General features: G+C 44.3%; 2 protein-coding genes across 3 annotated transcripts in view; one reads left to right on the top strand and one right to left on the bottom strand.

Annotated features, from left to right (window-relative positions):
• Window positions 1-591: 591 nt before the first annotated feature.
• LOC8028473 (enoyl-[acyl-carrier-protein] reductase, mitochondrial) lies at window positions 592-17,265 on the top strand. Its single transcript, XM_029971068.3, has 4 exons — window positions 592-974; window positions 4,388-4,498; window positions 10,039-10,313; window positions 16,715-17,265. Exons 1-4 carry the CDS (start codon window positions 639-641, stop codon window positions 17,112-17,114), a joined length of 1,122 nt encoding a protein of 373 aa, XP_029826928.2. The 5' UTR covers window positions 592-638; the 3' UTR covers window positions 17,115-17,265.
• A 2,406-nt stretch (window positions 17,266-19,671) lies between these two features.
• The window catches only part of LOC8028472 (solute carrier organic anion transporter family member 74D), a 73,634-nt gene continuing 66,492 nt past the window's right edge, over window positions 19,672-26,813 (bottom strand). For both annotated transcript variants that reach the window (XM_029971067.4, XM_042291854.1), the window contains exon 11: window positions 19,672-20,984. In XM_029971067.4, coding sequence (XP_029826927.3) covers window positions 20,656-20,984 — 329 coding nt within the window. In that variant the 3' untranslated portion in view covers window positions 19,672-20,655. The remainder of the gene's footprint in view (window positions 20,985-26,813) is intronic.

The raw sequence follows: 26,813 nt of genomic DNA, 5'->3' as shown, positions 1-26,813 counted from the left end.
GATGGCCGTCCGGTGGCCGCATTCGCGGAGTGGGGGAGTGCGATCCAGCAATTGTCAGAGATTAGCGGCCATCTCTGTGCTATTGATGTTAATACAATTAATGCAAAGGTGTCGCCAGCTGGACAACAATAACCATAATAAACCATTGCTTCCCTTCCCCAAAAATGAATTTTGTCCATTTGTCCATCCTAGTGGCGCCATCTCTTGAATTAATTAAAAAGCAATGTGAAAAGGTGGAGGTTGCCAAGCGAAGCTGCAGACTTTGCGACAGTAACTTTGCCAGGTTTTGCCGTTTTCACGGACTTTGCACGCTTTGCACCGCTGGCATGCCTAGTGTCAAAAGCGAAAAAAAAAATTGCACTCTCGTTTTCGCTTTTGCTCTACTTATTTTTTAATCTCCTACTAAGTTTTATTATATTAAAAAAAAAACGTATAAAACATAAATGTATTATATTTAAAGTAATATTGTTATAGATACATTTATGCTGACTATTTAATATCGGAATTATTGTCTCTTTATTGTCAGCGTACATTATAATAACTCCATGGGCGCAACTTAGGGCAACTAGCGCAATGGCTAAAGTTAGAAAATGTTCTCCGTTTATCTGGCCACCCATCCGGAGCCTAAAGAAACAACCATGGCGGTCGCGTGTCGGGGTGTACGAGCTTTAGGGAAACTTTTCTGCGTGCATTCCGGTGTGAACCTAAGTCCCTCTTTTTGCGGCGCTACGAACGCGTCGTGGTCTCGTCAGAAAAGCTATGCAATACAGTTCAAAGAGTTTGGAGACCCCTGCAAGGTCTTGGAGAAGGTCGAAGATCCCGTCGTGAGCGACATAGGACCAGATGAGATTGCCGTGAAAATCTTGGCTGCGCCCATCAACCCTTCGGACATCAACACAATCCAGGGAATCTACGGCATAAAGCCCAATCTCCCAGCCAAGGCAGGTCTAGAGGGAGTAGGCGAGGTCACAAAGGTATTTGGAGCTTGTGCTTTGCGACTCTTTTGGTGGTCATGCAGACCATGTTTGTGACTTCGGTGACTTTTAGTAAGGATTGCTTGAACAGCAAGACGCCAGCGTTTTCGTCTGAGCATAACTGGCACATTGTGGTCGCCGCGCGTGCACTGTAGTGTTTAATTAAGTTGCGCGTAAGCAATTATCTAATAAGGAGCTTCCATCAGCTCGGGTTGGTGCGCTGGGATGGATAGGGCCCCGCACCATGCTGGTGGTTGGCTTCACACCGCGCGGATGCGCTTACCAAGGCGTAGGATGCCGCTAACTGCACGGACATGCACTAACATGCACCAGATTTTCAACAATGGTACCTAGTTTTTACATGTGAACTTGGAAAAAACGTGTTGAGCTTACGATGGTGACGTTCAGCCAGTACGTGCAAAATTTTTCGGCACGATTGCGCTTCGAGCAGAAAGTTGATATGCCGCCAAAAACGATTTAACGTAAAAAAAAAAAAAAAAGAATTGCTTGTTACAAAGTTTGACGAGCGGCTTTATGAGCCGCTTGTAGTAAAATGGTTACGATTTTGCGAAACACAGGGGGATAGGTTCAGCAAATCTTTTGTTTCTTCTAAAACGAAACTCGAATGATGGAAGTGACTATAGACCTTTTCCACAAGGGCGCCGCCATCTTGAAGTGTCGTCACTTCCAGTATGGGCGAAAACATTACTTTGCCGTCGCCACGCCAATAGAACACATTTAGGATATAAGCCTAACCGTCACACATTCTCGTTTTGGCTCCGCTCTATTTTTTTACTGGTTACAGGTTGAAACGTTTTACTATTTTGTCGTCGCCCATACTGGAAGTGACGACAATTCAAGATGGCGGCGCCCCTGTGGAAAAGGTCTATACACCTTTCCAAAAAACACTCGACCCCAGGGGCAGCAAACCGTTTTCGAGCCCAGTCACTGAGTTTGAGGCTAGACTCTCACCGGCGTCCCTCCTAACCCTAACCGAGGGGACTGTGATTTCAACAGGCGCAGCCTGCGTAGGGGCAGTTTCAAACGCTGCTGGCGGCTAAATTCTCGTATTTTCGCGCTATATTTTGTGCTTCATGGTACGTACATGTATGTTCCCGAGGACACTGAGATAGCATTGTGCTACATTTGAAAAAACAAAGAAAGCAAAAAAACAAAAAAAAAAGCTGTAAACTATTTTTGTTGGGTACGCGCGCGACAGAACGAATGCGACTGGAATGTATAGTTCTAGTTATTTGTTTTGTTCTTACGATAAGTTTTGACGGCGCCGCGGGATTCGCCGCATGTGAAGCGACAAAGCGCTTTGCTGTCAAAAATAAATTGCAACAGAAGAGGGCCGAAAGGCATGCATTCTTCACGCTCACAAATAACGTGTTTACCGATGGACAGGACGCGGACATACAATTGAGGAAGTGTTAACATTCGAACAATATATCGTACGTACCACACGATGCAGCGTTATCCGAAAAAAATTTATTTGAGAAAGATCTCAAATAACACAGTCACAGTCGACGACAGTCACATCTTGACGATCGAACGGAATCCGAGATGACTTCGTTTTGGGGCACGTTTTGGGGAGCTTCCTTTTTTCACAACCGCACCAAGGCAAAGAAACAAACGCGACTGACCCGTTTCTCACCCCAACCCGGACACTCTTTTGGAGATGACTGAGGATTGTAAGCGGATTATTTCTGGGAGGGAGGAGAACAATGTTCGCAAAATCGCGTCGAGCGTCGTTCGACGTCCTTCACCTGCTTCGTTTCCCGTGAATGTCGAGCAGAAAAGCTTGAATGGCGGGCACTTACCAGCCTTATTTCTCGCAATGGAAGATAACACAAAAAGGGTACGCAGCACGCATAAAAAAAATTAAGTGGAAACTTCCAAGAGAGCGGGAAAACGTCGAATGCAAGACCGCAAAAACGTAGGTAGAGAACCGCGCTGAGCGGGTCTTCACAGTCCCAGAGAGTGGCAGAAAACATCTAGCTGATAGAGGGCGCGAGAGTCGCACCAGTCGCATCAGCATCAGCAACATGGCGGCGGCCTAGGAGCGTTTTTTGGAAAGGTGTATATCGCGTCTGATTGTTTAGAGGCGATATCGTCACTTCCGTTTCTTTTTAGGAGAAACAAAACTTTTGTCAACATGGCCCCCCTGGTAAACGCAAAGTTACCAGTTACCGTCATAATCTAAACCTCAAGACGAGGAGAAATAAAATAATAGATAACACAGTTCTTCTTGTGTCAGGGTTTAAATTATGATGCTTCCTAACCGGCTCGCTTGCACACTTTTGCTCCTTGCAAAGGTTACCATGTCGTGGTCGGCACAAGCCGATGCCCTAGCGGCAGCGTCTTGGCGGGCATCCACACGGGCCGCCACCAACCGATCGCTGTCCTGCTGGCTTCGTGGTGTGACACTCTCGCCCATACTCGGCAGGGATCCCCGAAGGTGCGCTGAGAGCGTGCAAACGGCATGAAGAAACAAAGGGCAATGGGCATCAACATCACGAATAGGCAAAGCCGATGCAAAGGCGTGCGCGAACGTAAACAATGTTAAAAAAGTACCGTCGTTCGCTGCTATGAAATGCGTCCTGCAAACTCAGTAATGCGCAGTCGCATCCCTTCCCTACCACTCATACTTTCTCTAACTTTACGGCTACTCTGTTGTGGGTCCTGCAGACGAAACGATCGTCGGGATACATAGCAATTGCTGCAGCTGAGGGTGGCACAGTTTACCATGGCTATCGCTGTGAATGACTGTCGACTCAACCACCAGCATGGTTGTTACGGGTGTCCGATGTCGTGATGTGACGTAGGTGCAAGGCATGTATACGTAGGAGTAATTACCAGTACTGCAGAAGGATGTCACTTGCAATGCAGTGTGGCACTTGATGCCGTTGGCTTGCACATGAAATGCAAGGTAATAAACTGGAGTTAACAACACGAAGCTGTCAATTCCACATATATGCATTACTGATAGCAACACTACCAAGAGTCTACCTTCCACACTAGTTTCCCACAATAAACTTACTTTTCCCAGCAAAAACGCATGTGTAGAACAAGCATCATCATATGCAAGCTGCTGTCCACATAATGCAGTATCAGAGGACTGCATGGAATAAACGAAACAACCACATAGTCAGAAAATCTAGGAAAACAATTTAGATAGGGTAAACAAACTTACCGAAGAAGTTACACAGAAATAATTAATAAAGCTAAGTAAACGCACAACTCTTCGCACAGGTGCTTTGGCCACTACAACGAATAGCAGTCAAAGTTATCCAGCTGGTCTTGACCAACCACTTTTGCCTTGTATTTGTTGTTTTTGTCAGTTCAATGCTGCTGTGTGGTTTGAATTTGACTGCACATCTTACCACTCTTCTTTTCTTTTTCTAAAACAGATCGGGAAGAATGTGAAAAACATGGACGTGGGAAGCTGGGTCTTGCTTCCAGGAGACTCGTGGGGCACGTGGAGAAACTATGGTGTCGGCGATCACAAAAGGTTCCGAAAAGTAAAAAGAATAATGTTGCATTCTCTTGATCTTATTACCTCTACAAAATCTCTTTCAAATTTTTGGACCAGCTTTGATTAGTTTTATGTTTTCATAAAATGGGGGGCTTCTATTCAAGTTCAAAAGCTAACCTGTGTTATGCTGCAGTTCTGAAAATGCGGGACTTTGAAGTGCGTTGGAGGGAGGCCATAAGTCTGCCCTGTTGGTCTCCATGGCAAGTAGCATATCTTAAGCAAGTTAGAAATTCAGAATAGCAAATGCTTTCTTATATCTAGTGTTTGCAAGAACAGCAGTGTCAGGCGTCTTGGTGTTCTGTCTGGAACATAGCAGATCCCTTGTAATTACTCAAAGGCTTTTTTCCCCACTCCTATACTTTAAAGCTCATCGAATTCAATTCCACAAATAGCTGAGACAACAAAAAACTGAAAAAAAATTATATCACAAACACGTGTAATATCTCTAAGACATTTAAATTTTTGTTTTACTTTTTTCTTACCTCGGATAACTATTGAACTGATTATTCATTTCACCCCTGTCAAATTCTTTCAGCAGAGATAAAAGTTATCCTGAAAAAATAATTAGGTTATAGCTACAGTTACTTGACCAAAAATGTAATGAAGTTACAAAATGATAATACCTATTTAATAACTGGAAAGGTATTAATCTCCCGCTGTATTCTCATTGTGAGCAGACATTTATTTAAATTAGTTTATTTAGTGTTCTCCTGAGATCCAGAGGCATTATACAGGGGAAGTGCAGCAAGAAGTTATAGACTTAAAAAGACAGATGTTCACACTGAAAGAAAATGGTTATAAGTGCAGTCTTAAAGGATTCTATGAGAGTTTTTTTTTTTTTCAAATAAACTTATCTTATGCAAAGGAAGAAATAATTTTTTAAAACATCCTAGTTGGGAAAGGGAGTTATAAAACGAATTTACAACGAAAAAGAAAAATTTTTAGAGCTATATTTACGGCGCAATACGAATTTGTAGTTGGCGCCCGCAGGTGCCGCGGAAAAGTGGTCTTCATTTGTCACGTGACTGGTCTCCATTTGTCACGTGACTGGTCGTTATTTGTCACGTGACTGGTCGTTGTTTGTCACGTGACTGGTCCTTATTTGTCATGTAATGCTTGCGCCCTTTCGGAACCTTCCTATGGCCTCCAAAAGTAACTTATTTATCTTTGTTTTAAGTATAACAAAAAACTGAGATTAATAAGTAACTTTTAGAGCCCAAAGGAAACTCCTGAAAAAGCGCAAGCAGACGTGATAGACCTGTGCGCCGGTCAGATGACGGTGGCAGCGCCTTGAAGCTGACAAACTTGTGCGACGGCGGCGGCGTGGAGAAACGCGTTGAAGCGGCGTCGCACAACGCTCAGCGTGCAGCAGCGGCGACGCAGCGCGGCAACGCACAGGCCTACCACGTGACCAGCGGCGGCTCCCGCGTGCGCCAACTACAAATTCGTTTTGCATGACTCAGTATTCACTCCTTTTGTAGTGGTCCCAGAGGTGGCACCAGCCCAGGAAAGTATGAGAAATGAAAGAGGATTGAAACATTGCATTACAGCTTGAAATGCCTACCGTGTGTTGATGATCAAGACGTGAGGGAGCTTGCAGAGTTGCAGATTATTAACTTGCAAATCAGAGATGTGCAGTTTTTTTGCCATAGACACAGAGGTGACTATGACAAAGTAGTTTTAATGGAAGCGATGCTTGCAACGTCATGGTAGGTTGCGAGAATGGACGATTGTTACTTTTTGAATTAAAGCAAAATACTACAAAATCAATGGAACCTTAAGACTATAGCACAAAGCCATCAAATGAGGTGTTTGCTTGCCGGTGTGCATGGGCACATCATTAGGGACCATTCCCACACTTGTGTTTGACTACAACCTGTTTCAGCATGACCATTTTTTCAAAGGGCGCTGACAGGTCAAAATCTTTTTTTTTTTTAGCATCCAAAACGTTTTAAATTGATGCCTGGACATTACCCTCAAAGGTTGAAACTTAAAAAAAAACAATTTCCAAAAGCCGAATTTGAAGTTCCCATTTGATCCGCGCCAGTGCAGTGATGTCAAAGATTGAGTCGTCCTACAACTCTGGTTTCTCTCACACCTTCGTGTCGTGTTTGTTTGTGTCCCGCGGTTAACCGCTCCGTACGTGCCGCCTATTGTTATGAGCAGAGGACTTTTCACTTTTGAGTTTGAAGTTCTTTTAAGGTTCTTTCAGCAATCTCAAAGTCTTTGAAACGGTATGAGGTCAAAGAGAATGTGCAGTGGACTTTTGTAACCGACGTGAGAGAACGCGTTGCGCCGGTTCTGCGTGAAAGGCTGCCCCTAAACCAAAACTATGGTACACAGACACCAAACCCAGTTGTTTTGACCGTTTCACGATTTCCTTTTCAAAGTCTAAGAGGTCGTCTGGCACCTAAAAAAGAGAGAGCTTTGTCCGATCCACTGACTCACTGATCATCCTCAGTGCTACATGCGTCGAGCGCCAACATGTTTTCAGGGGGAGGATAAAAAGCCAGGAGGCAACATCACTCCAGACTCCAATTTTCAGTATTTGAAAAAGAAGGGCTGTAGTGTGTTCACAATTGCTTATTACACAAATGTCGCTCACAAAGCTTCTCAATTTCATAATCGATTACATCCCAAATAAAAAGAAGCAGGGAGGTGAAGAGCGGGAGAGAAGAACATTTTTTTTCACATTCTGGTATTTTTTTGCATGTCTATTACTACATCTTGCATTGTTCCTGACAACATAAACAAATACAACCTTTGGTATGTCAGTGCTTCTTTAAAGGAATACTGAACCGAAATTTCGAGCTCACAAAACAACACTAGACTGATAGGCGGGACACTGCAAAATCCAACATCACTCGTACAGTAATATCTCTAACAGGTGGCTGTATTTTTGGAAAAAAAGTGTGCGATTGAACACGGCCGACGAGGCCGTTTTCGGAATGTGGGACGTCACAATTCTCATTCCCTCTCCTCCTTGCTCCGTTCCGTCGAGCTGGTGAACCGAAGCGAGGAGGAGAGAAGCGAGGCCGCTTCTCATTCTCAACTGTTCCAGGAGGATTGTGACGTCATAGCCCTCGCTTGATCGCACCCTTCTTTCTTTAAAGTATGGCCATCCATTTGAGTCATAGTTGTATGAGTGATGTTTTGGAGTTCGTAGCGTCCCGTTCAACGCTTCTGCAGCCTTACTTCGCGAAATTCAAATTTCGGTTCAGTATCCCTTTAAGTCTTTTGTGACAGATTACAACCAGCTGCACTGCTGCGGAGCCGGTCGTAATCCGTCAGGAAAGGCTTCACCCTTTATTGACGGGATATACAAAAATTGCATAAAACATATATTTTTTAAGATATTAACGCTTAACAAGCTCCGATAAGAGAACAGAGCGAAATTAAAAAAGAATCGTAATGTAAACTTGCAAGTTATAGCTTTGTTGCTTGCAGGCAACACTAGGCTAAAGTTTGAAAATGGCCCCCTTGCATAACCTGTGTGGATCACTATAAAATGTCACTAATGTCTGCTCATATGATAGCCTCACATCGTCGCCTCAGTGACCATGTGATGCGCCAAGTGGCTAACCCTGCTACATCCTGCTGCATTTTGTCAAAATATAGGTAATCTGTGCCAAGCCTGCGTCAAAACCCAATTTCAGTCGCCTCTTAAAACTGAAACTAAACTGAGTACCGTAATTAAGTATGCGTGTGTTACGTGGCGCAAGTGGCTGCCCAGCACAAAGTATCCTGCGTCAATCGTCCATCTGGTCTTGCATGGTTTTCCCGCCGTCTCGCGTTTCGTGCTTTTGTCGTCTCGTGGGTCTCGTCTCGTGTCTTTTTTTAAAATATTTTCAACGATAGACGTGGGTGAGTGCGGACGCTCAGACGCTAGCATGCCATGTACCAGCCATGCCGTCATGCTGTGAAACGAAACCTCGTTCTTGTGCGGCGGGAGTTACTTTGTGAGCTAAAGCACTGGCTCCTGAAAGCAATGACCGTGGGAAAACTATATTTCGTCCCTGCCTTCCACTCACCGTGGCTGAGCGACGTCGGGTGTTGCCGTCCCCTTGTCGCTGCAGATATGGCACTTTCTAAAATGAAACTATGTACTGCCGCATGTTCATCAACATTCCTGTTCTTGTTTAAGTCATATGTTACTACAAAAATCCCTCTTTAACTCAGACTGCTGTGTCGAAGTATTGATTACCTAGGTTTCTCTCGGTGGGCTTTCCTTCAAGAGGGACCCCGGTAAGTGAAAAATTTGCCGCGAAAGAAAGTTGACATAAAGCAAAGACATAAAGCAAAGAAGGCAATGTCTGCATGCTAAACCCACACAGCACTTGTTTGTCTCGAGTTCAGTCATTCTACAAAGCGCTCCAAGAACTTCTTGACCTTTGCTCGCGATGTCTTGCATCAATGCGCTCAGGTTCTTTTTTTGTGTGTGTGTTTAGCTTGTACCTTGTTTGTTGGCCTGACAAGCACACGCCGCTTGACTGTTTTTGTCGTATGCTCTACAGTTACATTTTGCATGCAATTTTGGGAATCGGTTGGCGACGGAGCGGAGAGGCATAATTTCAGTTTCAATCAAAAAGTCGTTGTCTCCGCTCGCGCGACGAAACACGCGGAACTGCAAGCCTGCCAAAGTTACCCTCACGGGCATGCAAACATGATTGCACGACAGAGGCACCAGCCGGGATGCTTGCAATTCATTGTTTTATGTTTACTTAATTTTGATAGAAAATCTGGCACGTCAGGAACCAGTAAAATGGTGGCAAGTGGTTTTTTGGAATTGCTTGGAAATGCCTACATCAGTGTGCACCTGTGGGATGTCTTAGCAGTAAAAACACAAGCAGCGAGTCCCACTACAACACGTCACATTAGAACACAAAACAAAGTGCCCTTCGGTTGTACAGCACTTTAAACAAATATTTTTTTTTCTAAGAATATTTGCTCCAAAAGTTACTTTTGCTGCTCCGAAACACTATCTTGGCTGCTCCAAAAGCCACTTTTGCTGCTCCAGAACCCTCTTTTGGTTGCTCCAAAGGCCACATTTGCTGCTCCAAAACACTGTTTTGGCTGCTTCCAAAGGGGCTCCAAAATGGCTTTGGCCAATCACATCACTGCTATCATAAAAGTTTAGTGGCAGGAGGAAAACTTATCCATATTTTTCGCCGTTCCACCATTCTTGGCTGCCGCGTATTTGCGCGCCAAGCTTCTTTTTTCTCGTAAATTATCTGCGTAACTTTTCACTAGATGGCGCTATAGTTTAGGTCTTCAAGGCTGTTGCCAGACTACTAGTTTAAAAAAGTGTTAAAACCAAAACTGTTAAAGAAAAAAAATTTCTATATAGTTTGTTGCCTGTAGACAACACTTGTCAACAAAGGCTTAAAAACCGGTTTTTGGCCTCTCCGGTGCCAAAAAGTCACAAGTGCGTGAGCTGGCCTTTACAGTGCTGAGATTTCAGAACACAAAGTTGTGGAAACCATGCTGATAATCGTATTGCCCGGCATTCCTTTTTCCTCGGCAAAGGTGTCCAATAAGCTTGACCTTGTGACGGCGGCCACCATGACGGTGAACACTCCCACGGCGTACCGCATGCTGTCGGACTTCGTGACGCTGCAGCCTGGAGACACCTTCATCCAAAACGGGGCCAACAGTGGAGTCGGGCAGGCGGCCATCCAGATTGCCAAGAGCATGGGCCTCAACTCCATCAACATTGTCCGTGACCGTCCCAACCTGATTGAACTGAAAGACATGCTCAGGGCCCTGGGCGCCGACTACGTCGTGACCGAGGAGGAACTGAGGTGAGAGACCATCCATACCACCCGCCAGAACATCAAACTGCGCGCACAAGAATGTCGACGTCGAGTAGAAGGATTCTGTTTTGTAATGATTGGCGGTATAGGAACATCAGCAGGTCGAAGCCCGTGTGGGAAGGGTGGCATTGGCTGGGAGGTAATGGTTCCTGGGAACATAGTAGAACAGCCTGTTATACCTGTTGTATGCTTCATGTTTCCACTTTTGCCTTTTCCAAGTTCATTTCTCCTTATTTGCATATTTGTTCACAAGAGTTTGATTTTAGTCCTCTTTAACCTCTTCTTTCTGTCCTTTGCCTTCCTTGAAGAAAACTGGGGTTGAATGTCAGTTTTGCAAGGGTGTGTGTTTCCCAATGGTTAATTATCCAGGAAACCAAGCCTGATAACTGCCACCATGTAGCTCAGTGACTCTCTAATGGGCGTCCACGAACCCTTTGGTTTGTGGACCCCCATTAGGGCCTTACGATCCCCAAAGCCCTCAACCGAGCGATAAAATATATATATATTTTTTAAATTGATGTTGACTGTTTTACATGTGCACCAAATGAGTTGCATTGATTAGTTTGGAATTTGCTTGCATATAATTTGCATATAATTTTCTTTATTCACCCTTTTGTCACTGTTACCGTCTATTATCCCCCCTTCCCCCCAGAGTGGGGTCCCCATTCACTTCCATTGACCCAGATGGGGCCCCCAAAACACTGTTAAAAACCACTGGTGTAGCTCCTTCGTGGTTTCCATCCTTTGCTGTCTCACAAACACATGGATAAATTTGTCGGTAGCAGCTAGGAGGAGAGCTTTTCAAATTGCAAATTTACTCGAGAACAGCACATACTATTTATAAGGAAAGGCTTACGTGCATGCTAGCCTTCTCTTCCGCGTTATTGCGGTCCATAGAAGTAGCTGAGGAAATGATGAGGCATAGAACACGTTCATGCACAAAAATTATTTAGTGCACTGGATTCTAGACTTGGGAAGTCGGTTGAGTTCATAGCTACAGCGCAGATGGCCTTCCTTTCTAGGTACTATACTTGTGCTTCGTTTCTTCTCAGGCCCTCTAACCCTTTCATAGACTACAATGATTGGCTGTTGCCTCTGCTGCAAGAGCCAATCATTGTGTTGATCTTTTTTCAGTGGCGCAGCTTTGCTATAGCAAGTTACATGTTATGGTTTGTTCGTGCATTGGCATTTGACTGTATCGAGATATGACTGCAAGTTCCTATAGCATCCAAGAGTAAAGAAAGACTGTATACCACTGCTACATAAGTAGTAGTCATGTGCTACTGCGTGAATGGGCCTTTATACTGTATTTTGAATCACACTATGCAGATCTCAATTTGCATGAACTGCTCTTCAGAAGGGCCCGAATTAGTAAATGAAATCATTAGAAATACCGAGGCACAACCTTTCGTATAAATATCCTATGCGCGTCTTCGCTGACATCCCAACCGAGATATTTTATATGTCTGCGCTTTAGCGCAAGTTTTCTAACGTAACGGCGCCCGCCATCCTCATGGTCTTTTGGGAGCGCCCTTGCCTAAATTATAGTGGCTTGAACGCATTTCCAACTGATCTGTTTGCCACTTCCCGAAATCTCGTCCCTCGGTTCCCGCCCAATGACTTTACAGAAATGTCATGCTGTTGCCTCCGATGATCCTGATGGTGGCAAAGTAGAGGGAAATGGATGTGGCAGATATCTGTCCTGCTGCAGGTCACTCTCCCTCTTGACAATCCACAGAAGTTTAGCAGCCAGGAGTGGGGACGGAGGAACGATGGCGGCACTAGCATTCATCTATACTTTCTTCCGAAACTTCCATCTAACCTCCGATATTGCGACGTCTAGTAGCATGACACACCAGCTCCCGCAACCCTGTTTGTGGCCACTTTGGGACCACTTTTGATACTTGGGCGACATGCGGAGTGCAAGTTCGTCTGCTCCTTGAGCGGGGGTTGCGGTGACTCCAGAGCTCCGAGCTCCAGTTGGCTCCGATTGGAAGGATTAGCCCCGAGAAGTTTGTGTGGCGCCCCCTTATGGCGAACCGGGGTGACGTCACGTCACAGCGAGGACAGAATTTTCCCCCAACTCGCCCCGTTCGCCTTCGCCCTGTGGAGGCTGTGACGACATTAGCTGTCGGCGCGCTCGTTTCTATTCAATTTTTTTTTTTTTGTGCGCGTTTTTTGTAGGAAGTGTAAATTTTCATATGTGACTTTCTTGAGACACAGCCTATATAGCTGCAGAAGAAACTTCAACCAACGTTTCAGGCATGGTTGACAGGGCAGGCAACGCACGAATTGCAGCTGGTATATGAAAATGACGAAATATGGCCACAATTGCAGGAGCATCACTATAGATTTACATTTTACACAATCAATGCAGCTGATGGTGTGAATAAATTGGCAAATAATGTATACTATTTCATGTTTTTTGTTTTTTTGTATCTGTTTTTAACCAAAGTCGCCGAAGCAGGAAAGCTTCATGCTGATCGAGCAGCATGTTAAATATAGTCTGGGCTATAAAGAGAGAATCACAAGTGAGACAGTGCAAGTAAAGGGCCAAAGTGAAGAAAGAAGGAACATTTATTTGTATACATTGCTCGCATTTGACCTTTGCTATATTCGGATTGTATTTCAATGGATTTCACTGGTGGTGTTTGTGGACTTGTTTATATTAACCCTCAAGTAATGTACAACCAACGTAACCGAAGGTGTCTAGCATGTTTAGTCTCTTATGATCTGAAATTTAGATTTTATTTAAATCAAATTGTCCCTACGCAAACTGTCACCCTTCACAAGTTTCACATTTTCTGCAGCTAGTGCAGCATCTACCACTGGACAGCCGTTCGAATGCTTGCTGTTCCTCCTGTTTTCCTCTGTTGTCAGAGAGTCTGGCTGTAGGGAGTTTGGAGGCTGAGGAAGCTTTTGGGGACCTGCAGCAGTGCCTCTTTTAATTGGAAATGACAATTCAAACTTATCGGTGCATTTTCGGAATACACAAGACCGGAATAAAGAAAGAATGTCAGGATAAAGTATAAACATTCCAAATTTTGGTAGTATTGCTGCGCATATTTTCGGCAGTTCAGTACATCTCATACAGGCAACTGGGGGCAATTCGGCCATTTTTTCTGCTACCATACAAACTAATTTCCAGTAATTGGGCATCGTCTAAAAAATAAAGCATGTCTGCATAAGTCTACAAACAGGGATGGGCAAAATACAGGCAAATATGTATCGAAATACAGTTACAAAATACTTCGTCAAAAATGTATTTATTACAAATCTAATTACATTTCCAAAAAAAGCTTTTAAATACAAGATACAAATACAACCAAATGTATTTGGTCTCCTCTAAATACTTTTCCAAATACATTCCTCAAAATTTGCGTCAGCTACTTAGGGCACCTGCAACGGGTTTCTGGGTATCTCATTTTAATTTTGCATCGCACACTCGGGAGTTAGTGTGCGAGGCTCTAGTAACGTAATAGAAATATAATCACAAAAAAAAATGTGATTATATTATATATTAAGCTTGGACGTAATAGGTGAAAAAAGTACAGAGCTTCAAGCAGCTTTTTTTTTTTCGATTACATATTGGTATAGACCAGCAAAGAACCGAGACGACCAAGACGCGCAGCACTAGCTAGAGAATATTTTATTGTTGCAACTCGCACCTGTTACGAAAATCTGGACGACCCGCGCATTTAGAATGTTCCAGGCAAAAATATGGATGGAAATCAGGCTGGAAAGCATCACAAGTTGTCACAGGCGCTTATTTAGCCAGTCTGCCTGTGAACGTCGATTTTGTCACTATTCTTGCCCTGGACTAGCACCGTAATCACAGTCGCTAAACGCGTGTGCTTGAATGAGAGACACTGCATTCAGTGCAGAACATAGTTTTCTTCCTGCTCTTGACAGTGACAATAAATTTGAGGGATGTACTGTCGCCCACAAAATTGTATTTAATTACAATTGTATTTGAAATACCCACGTTTTAGTATTTAAATACACACGTCAAATACATTATCAAATTTGTAATTAAATACAAATGTAAAATACACAAATTATTTGAAATGCATATTTCAAATACTTGTATTTGAAATACTGCCCATCCCTGTCTACAAACTATATAATTAATTCAAGAATAACCAATATTTATGTAAAACAACCCTGTTTCCTTGAGCACTTCAAAGGCCTTCAAACCCAGCGCCTTTAAAGGGGCACTGCAAGGACGTTTTTACTGGGTTTTAAATTGTACCCAACATGAGCGCACTGAACATACCGTAAAATCCCGAGAGATGCCCTACCCCCGAAAGAAAGCCCACCCCTATTTTTGGCTTGATTTGCTATATTTTGTTTAAGCACCAAAAGGTAGCCCACCCCTAGTAATCGTAGTGTTGGGATCAATGATGGCCTCGACTTAAATGCAGCCAGTTATCTATGGCGGGATATAAGCGAACGTTGCTGACTGGGAAGTATAGTCATCTTTGCTTCGTTGCCCCTCGTCACCAGAACAGGCTTGGAAGGGACACATGACATAAAAATTGAATTTTTTAAACTTTTCTTGATTATGCACCGAAAGTTAGCCCACTCCATGTCTTCACCCGATTTGCTCTCGATTTTAGGTGGGCTATCTCGGTATTTTAGGGTAGTAACTTAATGAAACTTATCTTTTCTCGAATTTCGCTTTATATTAAAAGTTATAGGCAAATTAAAATTACAGAAACAAGCAAAAAATAACCTCCTTCATGACGTCCTTGATTGCTTGAGTGGCCGTGAACTAGAGGAGGGGTAGTGAGCTCAGTGAGCGGTCACGGCTGCCGCACTCTGTGTTAACGGCTCGAGAAAGCGCCAGTAAAGCATGTTCTGGCTAGGCTGTATGAAGTGGGCAGCCAGGGCGGCTCGCATTGCATTTGCTGCGCAATTAAACACTAATTTGGCATGACACTTGATCAGCCAAATGACAGCAAACACGGGAGCCACTTCGCGCTGCCATACCGCCAAAAGGCCAAACCGCAAGCTAAAGCTGCTCGCCGAAGGCCTTGGGAACGCTCGGAACCGGTCGGATCCTCCAGTCCGTTCGACCACACTGTCGCCGCGTACATCCGGGTCCTTTCTACGTCGCCGCTCTTGGTGCCTGCTCCTACTACACCTTTCCAGTATGCGCCGCCTTTTCCATTGCTTGGTGGCGGGTATTTCGACCGGTCATTTCTTGTTTCTTAGCTTTATAAACTGCATTTGTTTCTTTTCTGATCTAAAATACTGGACGAAAACTGTTTTCATAAATAATTGAAACCGTTCGCGCCACTTATATTTTGTATTTCGACTAAAAAGAAGCTTTTAGTGGCTCTGACCAGTAGTAAGCCCAGGACCATAAACCTCACATTTTGCGCGCTTTCGGTACCGCGGGTCGCCCCTGTCGGTGGAAGGGTTTTACGTCATCCGGTGAAAATATGATACACTGATATTTAGTTACTCTCTCCGTGCCCGCCGGCTGGCCCGAACCCCAAGAGACGTTGAAACCGCAAAAAAGGTAGACGCTTAAATATGATTAAAGGGCCCCTTTAAAGCATCTGCTAACCAGCTCATGCAGAGTGGCACGCGCAGAGTCGGGGTTGCGAGCTAATTTGCTGACAGCCCAAACGCCTTTGTTATGAATGCCATTTGAGATATCTGCAAAGCGGGATGTAATATTTTCTTAACTCATGAACATGCAAGGAACAGGATTCCAGCGTCTGAAACACGCCGCCGCTTCACCGACCCCTCGCACGATTGCCTTGTGCCGTGTGGAGCGACGGAGGTTCATCGGAGCCATTGCCTCCGCCGAAAGCTTTCGGGATTTTTGACCCAATTATAAGGGTAAAAGCGACAAGCACGCTTATAAGAGGTATGAAAACACATCGGTACCGGCCTAACCCAGCGTCTTGTACACCGGGTAAGCCATGTCCCGCTCCTCGAAGTGCTTGCGGCACACAACGGCCAAACCAGGAAACCGTGACAGGGAAGCGAGCCGGATGCGAGATCGCGAAGTGGAGTCCTTCCCGTGACGTCGTGGTACACCTCACCCTATCAGGGTGCGGCGACCGTAGCAACGCTTGTGTTTGCTCTCGGGGTTAATAGTGGGTAGGCCTGAAGGCAGCTAGCATTGAGGTCTACCCACTATCTTTCCATCAGAGCCGATCGGAGCTTGGCATTCTGACGTCAGAGGAACCCCTGTGCAAGAAGCAGACAAACTTGCGCTCCGCATAGGGTGGTAAACACACCAGGGTGGTAAACACACCAGTTAAAGACACATTCCAGGCACCATACCTAAATTAAAAAATTGAGCCTGCATTTCGGTGCCAACTAATGCCAGCCCCTTTGGGGTTCTCTCCCACTCTCGCCGTCTCCTCAAGGACTCCAATCATGAAGGAGATCTTCACCGTGGTGCCACCGCCAAAACTAGCCCTGAACTGCATCGGCGGCAAGAATGCCACCGACATGATGCGGCACCTGGCAAGGGGCGCTACGGTCGTCACGTACGGGGGCATGTCTCGCCAGCCAGTCACGGTCTCCACCGCGGCACTCATCTTCCAAGACATCCGGGTGGTCGGGTTCTGGAGAACCCAGTGGGCCAAGGAGAATGCTAACACCAAGGCTGACGACAAGATGTACGAGTACCTGGCTAAGATCTCCATGGAGGGAAAGCTCCAGCCACCTGCCCACAACCTTGTGCCCTTCGATAATTACGAGGACGCGGTCAGGACATCCATGGAGTCGTTTGCCGGAGCGAAGCAGATTTTGGTGATGGCCTAACTTTGCTCAAGGTAAGAGCCGACGTGTATCACAGCGAGTTGGACTCTTCTATAAAAAAACTGCCTAGAGGGAAGGTGCCTAGAATGCCTTGGAAGAGGGTCATTGGAATTGTATGTTACAAGGAAAATACAGATTTGTTCTGTCAGTCAAACGGCGTCGTCAGTTCCATTTTGAAACAAAACATCTGAACGAGTCTGTGCTATACTTTGTTTCACCTTACATCCGAGCGTAGCGGATGCCACGAGCCATTGGAGCCAATCCAAGGCTGTGTGAGTGTCACGTGACCTTGGAGAAGGGGCACAGCGATGCGCGGAAAGCGTATCACGGGCTACGTCAACAGAGCGGGATTGGCCAGGATAGCTCGTTGCGTCCGCTGCGTCTAGACGAAAGGTGAAACTCTGTATACACAAACTCAACTCTCCTACGTCACGCCGCGGTGGTGGCGCGCCGGACGCACTTCTGGTCTGGGGTGGTGGGCAGAAGTCGCCGTGCCAGACATGCATTCCTGTGTTCCTTTGGAAGAAACAAGACAAAAAACCTGCCTTCTCGTCAAAATGCTGCGACGGGGGCTGTACCCAGAGAGTCGGGAAAGGTTTGAAGATCAGTTTTCATGTGTTTTTTTCTCCTCCGTTCATCCGAGGACGTGGATAGTAGCCGTGAATAGGGCAAACCAGACGCTGTCGAGCTACGATTGCTTGTGCGGGAAATACTTTGTGGTCGCCAAATGTATTTGCTTTGTTCCAACATGAACGAGAGAAAACCTCCAAGTTGTCCGGACCACCCACGGGTTCAGTCCGTCTTCAAATTAACACGGCCGGCTGATCGTTCGAACTTTCGTCTGCTCTTTCAAACTTGTCTGCTTTTTGTCGTCTGCTCGTTCAAACAAAAGCGGCCCATAGACCAAACTTTGACCCAGTGATTGCAAAAAGAAGTAATTGCAGGCCTCAAAAGACTTAAATAGGCTCCATGTAAACAGTAGATACAAGATGTTGATCATTGGTGCCGGTGGCCATCACCGACTTGTTACGCTTGCTCTGTTCCCGCTTCCGATTTTTAGTATCGACGTCGATCATCGCCGCTACCTTCTACACTTTTGCAGCACGAGCGACGTCGCGACCGAAAATAGCTAGAAGAATCTCATTATGGTTTTTGGCGTCCATTCTACGGCGTTAACGCGAATGAATCGCCGCACGTCAAATTATTTACGGAAAGTTTAGCAGCGTAACCAGCCTTGATAATTTTGCTCAGGCGATTAAAGTGGTAAGACATTGCGATGAGGACGTAGAATCGACAATTCCAAAGCGAAAAAGAGTATGCAGACACACACACACCGACAACGTGACATTCGAATGGTTTGTTGACGTGGGACGCGGTGCTTCTTGCCCGTACTCCATTGCGCATGCGTTCGAACTGTCGTCTGCTCTTTCAAACTTAGCTGCTTTTTGTCGTCAGCTCGTTCAGCGGCCCGTAAACCAAACGTTGACCCGGTAATTTCATAAGAACTAAGTGCAGGCCTCAAAACACTTTTGAAGGTTGGTTGGGGTAAGTAGGCTAAGTGTAAACAGATACAAGATGTTGATCATTGCTACCAGTGGCCATCACCGACTTGTAATGCCCGATTCCGCTCGGGGTTTTCAGCATTGACGTCCACCATCTCAGCTACGGTCCACGCTTTTGCAGTCCGAGCGACGTCGCGACTGAAAATAGCGTGCAGAATCTCATCGTGGGAGTCAAGCTTTAGCGCCCATTCTGCGGCGTCCACGTGAAATGAATCGTTGCGCGTCACATCATTCACGCAAAGTTTTGCCTCGTTAGTTTTGCTGAAGCTGCTCAAGTAGTCAGACATTGTTAGGAGGACGTAGAACCAACAATTCCAACGGGGAAAAGGGCATGGGGACTCCAACCGACACCGACAACAACGCAATTCAATGGTTTGTTAATGGGCGACAGCGGGCTTCTTGCCCACCATCCACCGCGCATGCGCGGCGCAGGTGGCGTCCGCTGGGGGGCGCTCCGGTTTGTTTGTAACCATGAGTTGGTGTATAGAAACACTGCGATTTCCATAAATTTTTTTTAAGTGTAATACTGTATTTTCCGGACTATACATGTTTACAAGTTAAAATTTTACCTGGTACGGACTATCTACAGATGCCTACTATACAAGGTTTCATATTCTTCTAGATCGTTCACTGGGAAGAATGTTATGAATAACAGAGTATATTAATAATGATTTATGTATGATACAAGCTTCTTTGTGAGCTAATACTACAGGCAGGCATTGGCCAATATGTGCTGTGTATGATAATTTTTATGTTCGGATTAGACACTAAGTGCGGACTATGCATCATGTGCGGACTATGCACCGGGTGCAGATTATCTAAGCAAAAACTGTTATTTTTTACTCAAAATTTGCCTATAGTCTGTAAAATACAGTACTATGATTAAGTGTTTCATTAATTACGCCTTTTCTCTATGTTAGGTGCTTGACTGGTCACTCGTTTCAGATCACACACTTCAAACATAAAAAAAAAAACGGCGAGTATACTTACAGCGAAAATAGTTCATGGGTGAGTGTTTATTCTCCATGAAAATCTGAAGGCCTCAAGTGTTTAAACATGATGTAGGGGGCTCGTTCCATCGAGCCAAGGTAGACAATCAATATGATACGGTGTGGTACACTCAATGTGATCAGTGTAATACATGCCACACAATGTCAGAAGTAATAGCCTACGTGACTCGCACTGCTGTTTATTGATTGCCAGTGAAGACCTGAAATATGTGACTCGCACTACGAAAAGTAAAGAGGGCAGAAATCTGCATCAAAAGCAGAACCCTCCTGCTCAAAATTGACTGCTTTGAAACTTTATTTGCTGCAATCATAAATAGGCATTTTGGTCTGTTTTGCCTGCAACAGCATACTATTATAGAATTAAAGTAAAATCAGGAGAAAGCTTTTCTTCTTTTTTTTTTTAATTTCTCAAAACTGCTGCAATCAAAATAATACTGAGAAACATTCTGCTCACAAACCAGGCACACGGCTAGAGCTCATGAAGCACGTCGAGCCAGTTTCTCTGCGGGTTGGTACAGGAATCCATCCAGGCACTAGTATGAAAAATAGGCTATGAGCGCCCAACCACATCTCACTACCGCTTCTCAATATTTTACAATGCAAAACGTATAGATATCAGGTCTCATTTAGGCAGCTCAATAAAGATGAGTGACCATTCAAAGCGGCCCATACAATAATGGTCACTTTGGTGTTGATAACTGTACAACTGCTACTAGTAGTATCACAATGAAGCACACCTAGCTCCGGCTCTCGGAATGAACGAGCCGGGCCGGAAAGTCAACGAGGAATGAAAGACTTGGAATTCGGCCTCGGAGAGGATGACGCACCAGGCGAGGCAAACGTGCCGAGAACGACCGATGCACATTTTGCCATTCCACGCCATTTGTTCCGACACACTTTGTATCACGAGCTCTTCAGCACCTTCGTCGGCGCCTCGAGCTGAGCGGCTGATGCATGTACACTGCGAGCGATTCAGAACCTGGTTCCCTGGTCACCCTTCTGGAAGCTCTCCATCGAAATGGCTTCCGTGATGGTGGACTTGCTCCCGTGGGGGTCCTCCTCGGCCTTCTCTTCCTCCAAGTCGTCCTCGTAGAAGTTGGTGATGCTTCCGCTGAAGAAGACAACCGCCACGTAGCACAGGCTGGCCACGGCCAGGAACACGACGGTGATCAGGTGCAGGGAGAAGCGCAGCTTCTCGATGTCGTACAGCCAGCAGTTTCCCCTGCGCCCGCACTTCTCCTCCCAGACGAGGCAGGACGAGTCGAGGATGGCGCCGTACACCAGCGGGTACGGGATGAAGGCTGCGATAGTGGAACACTTTTTTTTTGTAATCTGTCGAGCACAAGAACAGCCTGGTCTCTCGGATTCGCAGAGACAGCTGGTAGGTTTGCTCTAGAGCCGCTAAGAATAATGACACTTCCGACGTTTTGACGCTTAGGGTCACTGTTGCCAGTCGTCCGAAGCTTTATTGGATGTCACAGAAAGCCCTTTTCTGTCCTCCACAAATGTTGAAATGGTCCGTGACACAGCAAATAGCTTTCGCGTGGGCTTTGTGACACCGTGTCTGAAGCTGAGAAAGTTGCATTTTCGAATTATAGCTATTGCTCATTTGTCGGTTTTGCACTAGTCGATCTGGATGAGCATTGTACTGGCATGCGGTCGTGTATCGCTACAGCATGATGCACGTTAAAACCCGAGGCTAGCGGTTGTACTGCACTGGTTAAAATTTTCACCTAGTACTGTGTCGCTACACCTCACAGGCAGAACGACCTTAAGCTGTATAAATGCAAACATGAATTTTGGTTTTTGATCTGGTTTTTGCCTTATTTTTTTGCACTAGGCACAAAATGGTGGCACTCCCAAGAAAGCGAGGGGATAAAGGTGCAGTGCCCTAAGCTTAGCTTACTTTAGTGGCTCTAGTTTGCTGCGCATGTGCGTCATTTGCAGTGTCTGATTGAATCGTTAACGACTATTACATGTGCTGTAAACAGAGTTCCAGGTTCTCCCCGAGTTTATTTTTGTGAAAACTTGGAGAGTCTCATTTGGAGTTTCACTTTTTATTGCAGAAGCTTTCATTTAGTATCCAAGTTTAATTTCGTCATATATCAAATGGTCCAAGCTTTTAAATAAAAGACGTCTAGCTTTTCCGCTCTGGTGAAGAAGGAACACCAGCGAAACTGTACTATGGTGGGAATGAAGTACTGAGCGAGCGTTGATGATTAACCCATTTTTGTTAATTGTTCAAAGTTACTAAGGAGACTGGAGTGGCCGCCTCTCAAGAGGTTTGATCTGACACTCATCAAAACTAGGGATGTTGCAAGCCTCCCGAAGTTTGAGTTCAAAAGGTTTAGATATGTTTGAACCTTGCTAAGCTTCGAATTTGAAAAGTTTGCAACTTTAGAACCTTGCTGAGGTTCAAATATGAATATCTCGAAAATTCTGAGGATTTTGAAATTTTAAGCTTGAAGATATTTACTAGGTGATTTTAATCTTCCCTTGATCAACTGGTCTGGACAGTTTCCCGCTGCATCTAGTAGCTCTTAGGATTACTCGGATTTTATCAGTCTCTGCTCTGATTTTTCTTTTTCTCAATGTGTCGCTGAGCCTACTCGGATTACTGATGCGACGGCCAATGTGTTAGACCTTATTTTTACAACTGACCCTAATCTCGCTTCTTCTGTAACTTATTTACTGGGCATTAGCGACCATGCTATTTTGAATTTCAGCCTGCAAGCTTCATCGCATGTTGCTAACAAATTTACCAAACACTTTCTCGATTATAGCAAAGCAAACTTCGGTGCAATAAATGATGAGTTGGCTTGCTTTCTTGATGAATTTTTGCCTGCGTTGTCAGAACGTGTGATTGAGACTAATTGGAACGTGTTTAAAAACAAAGTAAATTCTCTAATTAATTCATTCATTCCGTGTAGAAATATTGTATCTAACCACATGTCTCCCTGGTTTAATGTAACTCTTAAACGCCTTGCTAGTAAGAAAAACGCCTTTTCCGCGCTGCAAAGTTCTCTCTCCTCGCTGAGTGCTGGGAGCTTTATAAATCTGTTGTCAATGCTTATAAGGCTGCCATCAAGCAAGCAAAACTGACTTTTTTTAATGTTACCCTTCCTTCAACGTTAGCAAATAGCCCTAAACAATTTTGGAGTGTTATGAACGGGCCTAAAGGAACGGCTTTGTCGCTCACTGATGTTGGGGGAATTGACATTCCGAAAGCCCAATGTGTATCCATTCTGAACGACGTCTTTGTCAAGGTGTTTACTGATAATGATGGTTTAGATCAGTGGTCGGCAACCAGCGGCCCGCGGGCCGAGGTAGAATTATACGGCCCTCAGCCTCCCGGTAACCCCCCCCCCCCCCCCCCCCCCCCCCCCCCCGCCCCCCCTACGCAGTCAGCTAAGGAAACAAAAAAAAAAAAAAAAATAAAGTTGACTAATTCGCTGCTCGTCTGCGAGCAGACTTTTTCACAAATGAAGTGCATAAAATCCAACTTCCGCTCACGAATGACTGACGAGAACCTCCACAATGTTTTGCGACTCGCAGTTAGCTGCTTGAATGTGGATGTCCGTAGTTTGGCGAGCGCAGTTCACCACCAAAAGTCTCACTGAGAGGAGTCTCTAGGTTTTCATGGAAAGGTTGTATCTCGTGTTGTTTGTCATGAAATAAAGAAACTGTTCATTTTCGATTTATGTATGTCAATGTAAGTTCGTACAAGCAGCCGTCCGGAACGGGCCGGACGGCTGCTTGCCGTCCGGCCCGTTCCGCCTTGGCTTAGCGGCGACTCGACCCGCTTCGCCAAAAGGTTGCTGACCACTGGTTTAGATTATCCTATTTTTCCAGATTATGCATTTTTTCCCATGGATCCGCTTGCTTTTGATTTCGACGGGATTGTAAAGTTGATCGATAATTTGAAAGTTTCTTCCTTGTGTGGTGTTGACAATATTACCTCTAAATTTCTTAAGAACACTAAATATTACATGTCAATTTTTCTTACAAAAATTTTTGAGCAGTCACTCAACCTTGGTGTCTTACCGGATGATTGGAAAAAAGGAAAGGTGGTTGCACTTCACAAGTCAGGTAACAAACATAATCCTCTTAATTACAGACCCATTTCATTTACCAGCACCCCATGTAAACTTTTAGAGCACATTATTTATTCTCATTTAGTTTATTTCTTAGATTCAAATTTTTTCTTTTCACCCTCACAACATGGTTTTCGCAAATCTCTCTCTTGCGAGACTCAGCTTTTGTCTTTCACTAATGACCTACTTTCCATTCTTGACCGTGGGTCCCAGGTTGACTGTGTGTTTCTTGATTTCGCCCAAGCTTTTGACAAAGTTTCTCATAAATTCTTACTTTTTAAACTTAGCAAACTTAACATTGATCCTAATGTTTTGTCGTGGATTAAATGTTTCCTAACTAATCGATCTCAATATGTTTGTGCAAATGAAACTAATTCTTCCCTTAGTCCTGTTACCTCTGGTATCCCACAAGGTTCCGTTTTAGGACCTCTTTTGTTCCTTATTTATATAAATGACTTACCACTGTGTGTATCATCCTCAATAAGTTTATTTGCCGATGACTGTGTAATTTATCGTGAAATAACTAACGATTTTGACGCAACACACTTCAATGTGACCTGTGTGCTGCATCCGAATGGTGTAACTTATGGAAAATGACTCTTAACACTAACAAATGCAAATCCATGAGGGTTCCCCGTCGGAACACGTCCCCATCACCATACTCAATTTCTAACAACCTAGTGGAATCTGTGACGTCTTACAAATATCTTGGTGTTCACATTACTTCTAACGTTTCATGGAAATTACATACTGATCATATCGCTAACGATAACTCTATGCTTGGATATCTGAAAAGAAACTTCTCTTTAGCCCCAATATCATTAAAATTGCTTCTGTACAAAACTCTGGTTCGATCAAAATTAGAGTACGCCTCGTCAATCTGGGACCCCGGGCACACAACGCTTGTGACTAACGTTGAAGCTGTTCAAAATCGTGGAGGACGTTTTTTCTATTATAACTATCATCGCACCGCTAGTGTATCATCTGTGAAAACCTCATTGTCCCTACCTTTTCTTTTCTTACGGCGGAAAATATCTCGTCTATGCCTTTTCTACAAAATTTATCACTTCAACGCTTCACTAAAAGATGAGTTATTCCTTGACCCCGCATATATCTCTTCACGCATTGATCATCGTTTCAAGGTCGGCATTCCTCACTGTGAGACATCAGCATACAACGACTCCTTCATACCAAGAACGTCTTCTGAGTGGAACCACCTTCAAGCATCTTTAGCAGCTATCCCATCACTTGATTTATTTAAAGAAGCACTTACTAATCACTTTTGTTAATATTTTGTTGAATTGATTGTGTTTTAATCACTGCCTTTTACGTTTGTATTTTCTTTTGAGTGAATTCTTATATGCCCCGCCCCCTCTGTAATGCCCTACGGGCCCTGAGGGTATTGAAATAAATAAATAAATAAAAATAAATAAATATTGAATCTAATGTTTAGATATTTCGAAAAATCCATACATTTCGAATTTAATCATGTGTGAAATATTGAATATTTAAGATTTTGTCCAGGTACAAGTTTGAAAGTTTAGATTTTAAGTTCCAAATCTGAATTTCACAAATGGAAACCGGATTCCGTAGTTTTGAACAAAGTTTTCTTTAATTCACCTAAAAAAATCCTGAAATGTGCTACAAATTTTACTGAAAACTTTGCCCATTTCTCGTACGCCGTGAATATACTCCTGCCCCTTCAGTGCTGTAGTACTGACGGTACTACCTGTGTTACCCGTTATTTTGTTGTACCTTATAAAACAAGCGTTGAACTGGTTGAACAATTCATTGAAAAGTCCTGAGGTGGTCAGGTGAACATACTTCCTGCTTATTTGCAAGCTAGTAGCAATTCGATCAAATGTCGCCGAAATGCAATGCTGGCATAAGACAGCTAAATATGCAGGGCAATGCATTCACATAAAGGCATCCAGGCTTCCCAATATTTTTTTGCAGTATGACCCTTGGGATTGAGAAAACACTGAATGCAGGCACAGCACCCGACACAAGTCAAGGTTGAGGAGAATGCAACCAAACTAAATTAGGGGTCCACCCGGCCTAATATACAGCTGATCAGGTCATGACCGGTTGTTACCGGGCTAACCATATTCCCACTGCCTGGAACTTTTCTTCTTCAATGAATGAAGATGTCTGCCACTCTAAAATGCAACCGGTTACTAATGATAATGAAGTAAGTGCCGATTCAGCGCTCACTGTAGCGCATCGGCGTTGCCCTCCTTATGCACCTTTCCCAGGCAGCAAGGAAATCGAGGGACTCGCGTTCAAAAGCACCTAATACTATGAAGGACGCTCCACGCACAGTGCCTCAGTTGAATTTCAAGTGTACTGATCGGGGATCTGTTGGCCTACAGGTTTCCTTGGGGAAACCGACGCAGTTGTGCGCGGTGGAGGCTCTGTGTAGAAGTCGAAAGAAAAGACCAATCTAAAGCAATCATTCAGCACTTTACAAGCGTACCGTTTGTAGCACAATCAGCTACCGGTAAAGCTCCGAGGGCAATTTCAACTCCACTTCACACATTGACATCAATTGTGTCAGTTATATTTGTTGCTTGGAACCTATGGGGTGAACTTGACTAGAACTTTCTCAAACTTTTGTTAAGAAGTTCGAAGTTCGTCAGACTTCTGAACTCAAACTTGGAAAGTTTGAAAATTGTAGAATTTCTTAGCGTAATAGGTTCGAAAACATCTGATTTCATAGCGTGAAAAATTTGAAGTTTTAAAACTATTGAATTTCTCAGCAACAAAAATTTGAAAGTACGGAAATTTTTGGATTTCCCATGTAATCGGTTTGACGTTTCGAAACTTTGCAAACCTTTCAAACCCCTTGGGTCGATCTTTGAACCTTAGGTTCGCAAAAAGTTTGTGGCATCTCTAATCAAAACTTATGTAAAGTTCTGTCTCTCTCTCTTTTTCTTTTGTCATTGTGATTTTGATGTAAGTATTGGAGTTTTTTTGGATAAATCCTAAGGGAGAGAAATTTTCAATGTATTTTTGGTTGTTTCCAAATGCCGTTAA

Source organism: Ixodes scapularis, unplaced genomic scaffold, assembly GCF_016920785.2.
Source record: "Ixodes scapularis isolate PalLabHiFi unplaced genomic scaffold, ASM1692078v2 PGA_scaffold2__306_contigs__length_199485367, whole genome shotgun sequence".
Classification (NCBI taxonomy): domain Eukaryota; kingdom Metazoa; phylum Arthropoda; class Arachnida; order Ixodida; family Ixodidae; genus Ixodes; species Ixodes scapularis.
The sequence above is the reverse complement of the archived record's forward strand: the minus strand, read 5'-3'. Positions and strand labels throughout refer to the sequence as shown.

Coding starts and splice junctions, on each gene's coding strand:
- LOC8028473 (XM_029971068.3), top strand. CDS start 639: ATGGCGGTCGCGTGTCGGGGTGTACGAGCTTTAGGGAAACTTTTCTGC. Junction 975..4,387: donor GAGTAGGCGAGGTCACAAAG/GTATTTGGAGCT, acceptor TTTCTAAAACAG/ATCGGGAAGAATGTGAAAAA. Junction 4,499..10,038: donor ATCACAAAAGGTTCCGAAAA/GTAAAAAGAATA, acceptor TCCTCGGCAAAG/GTGTCCAATAAGCTTGACCT.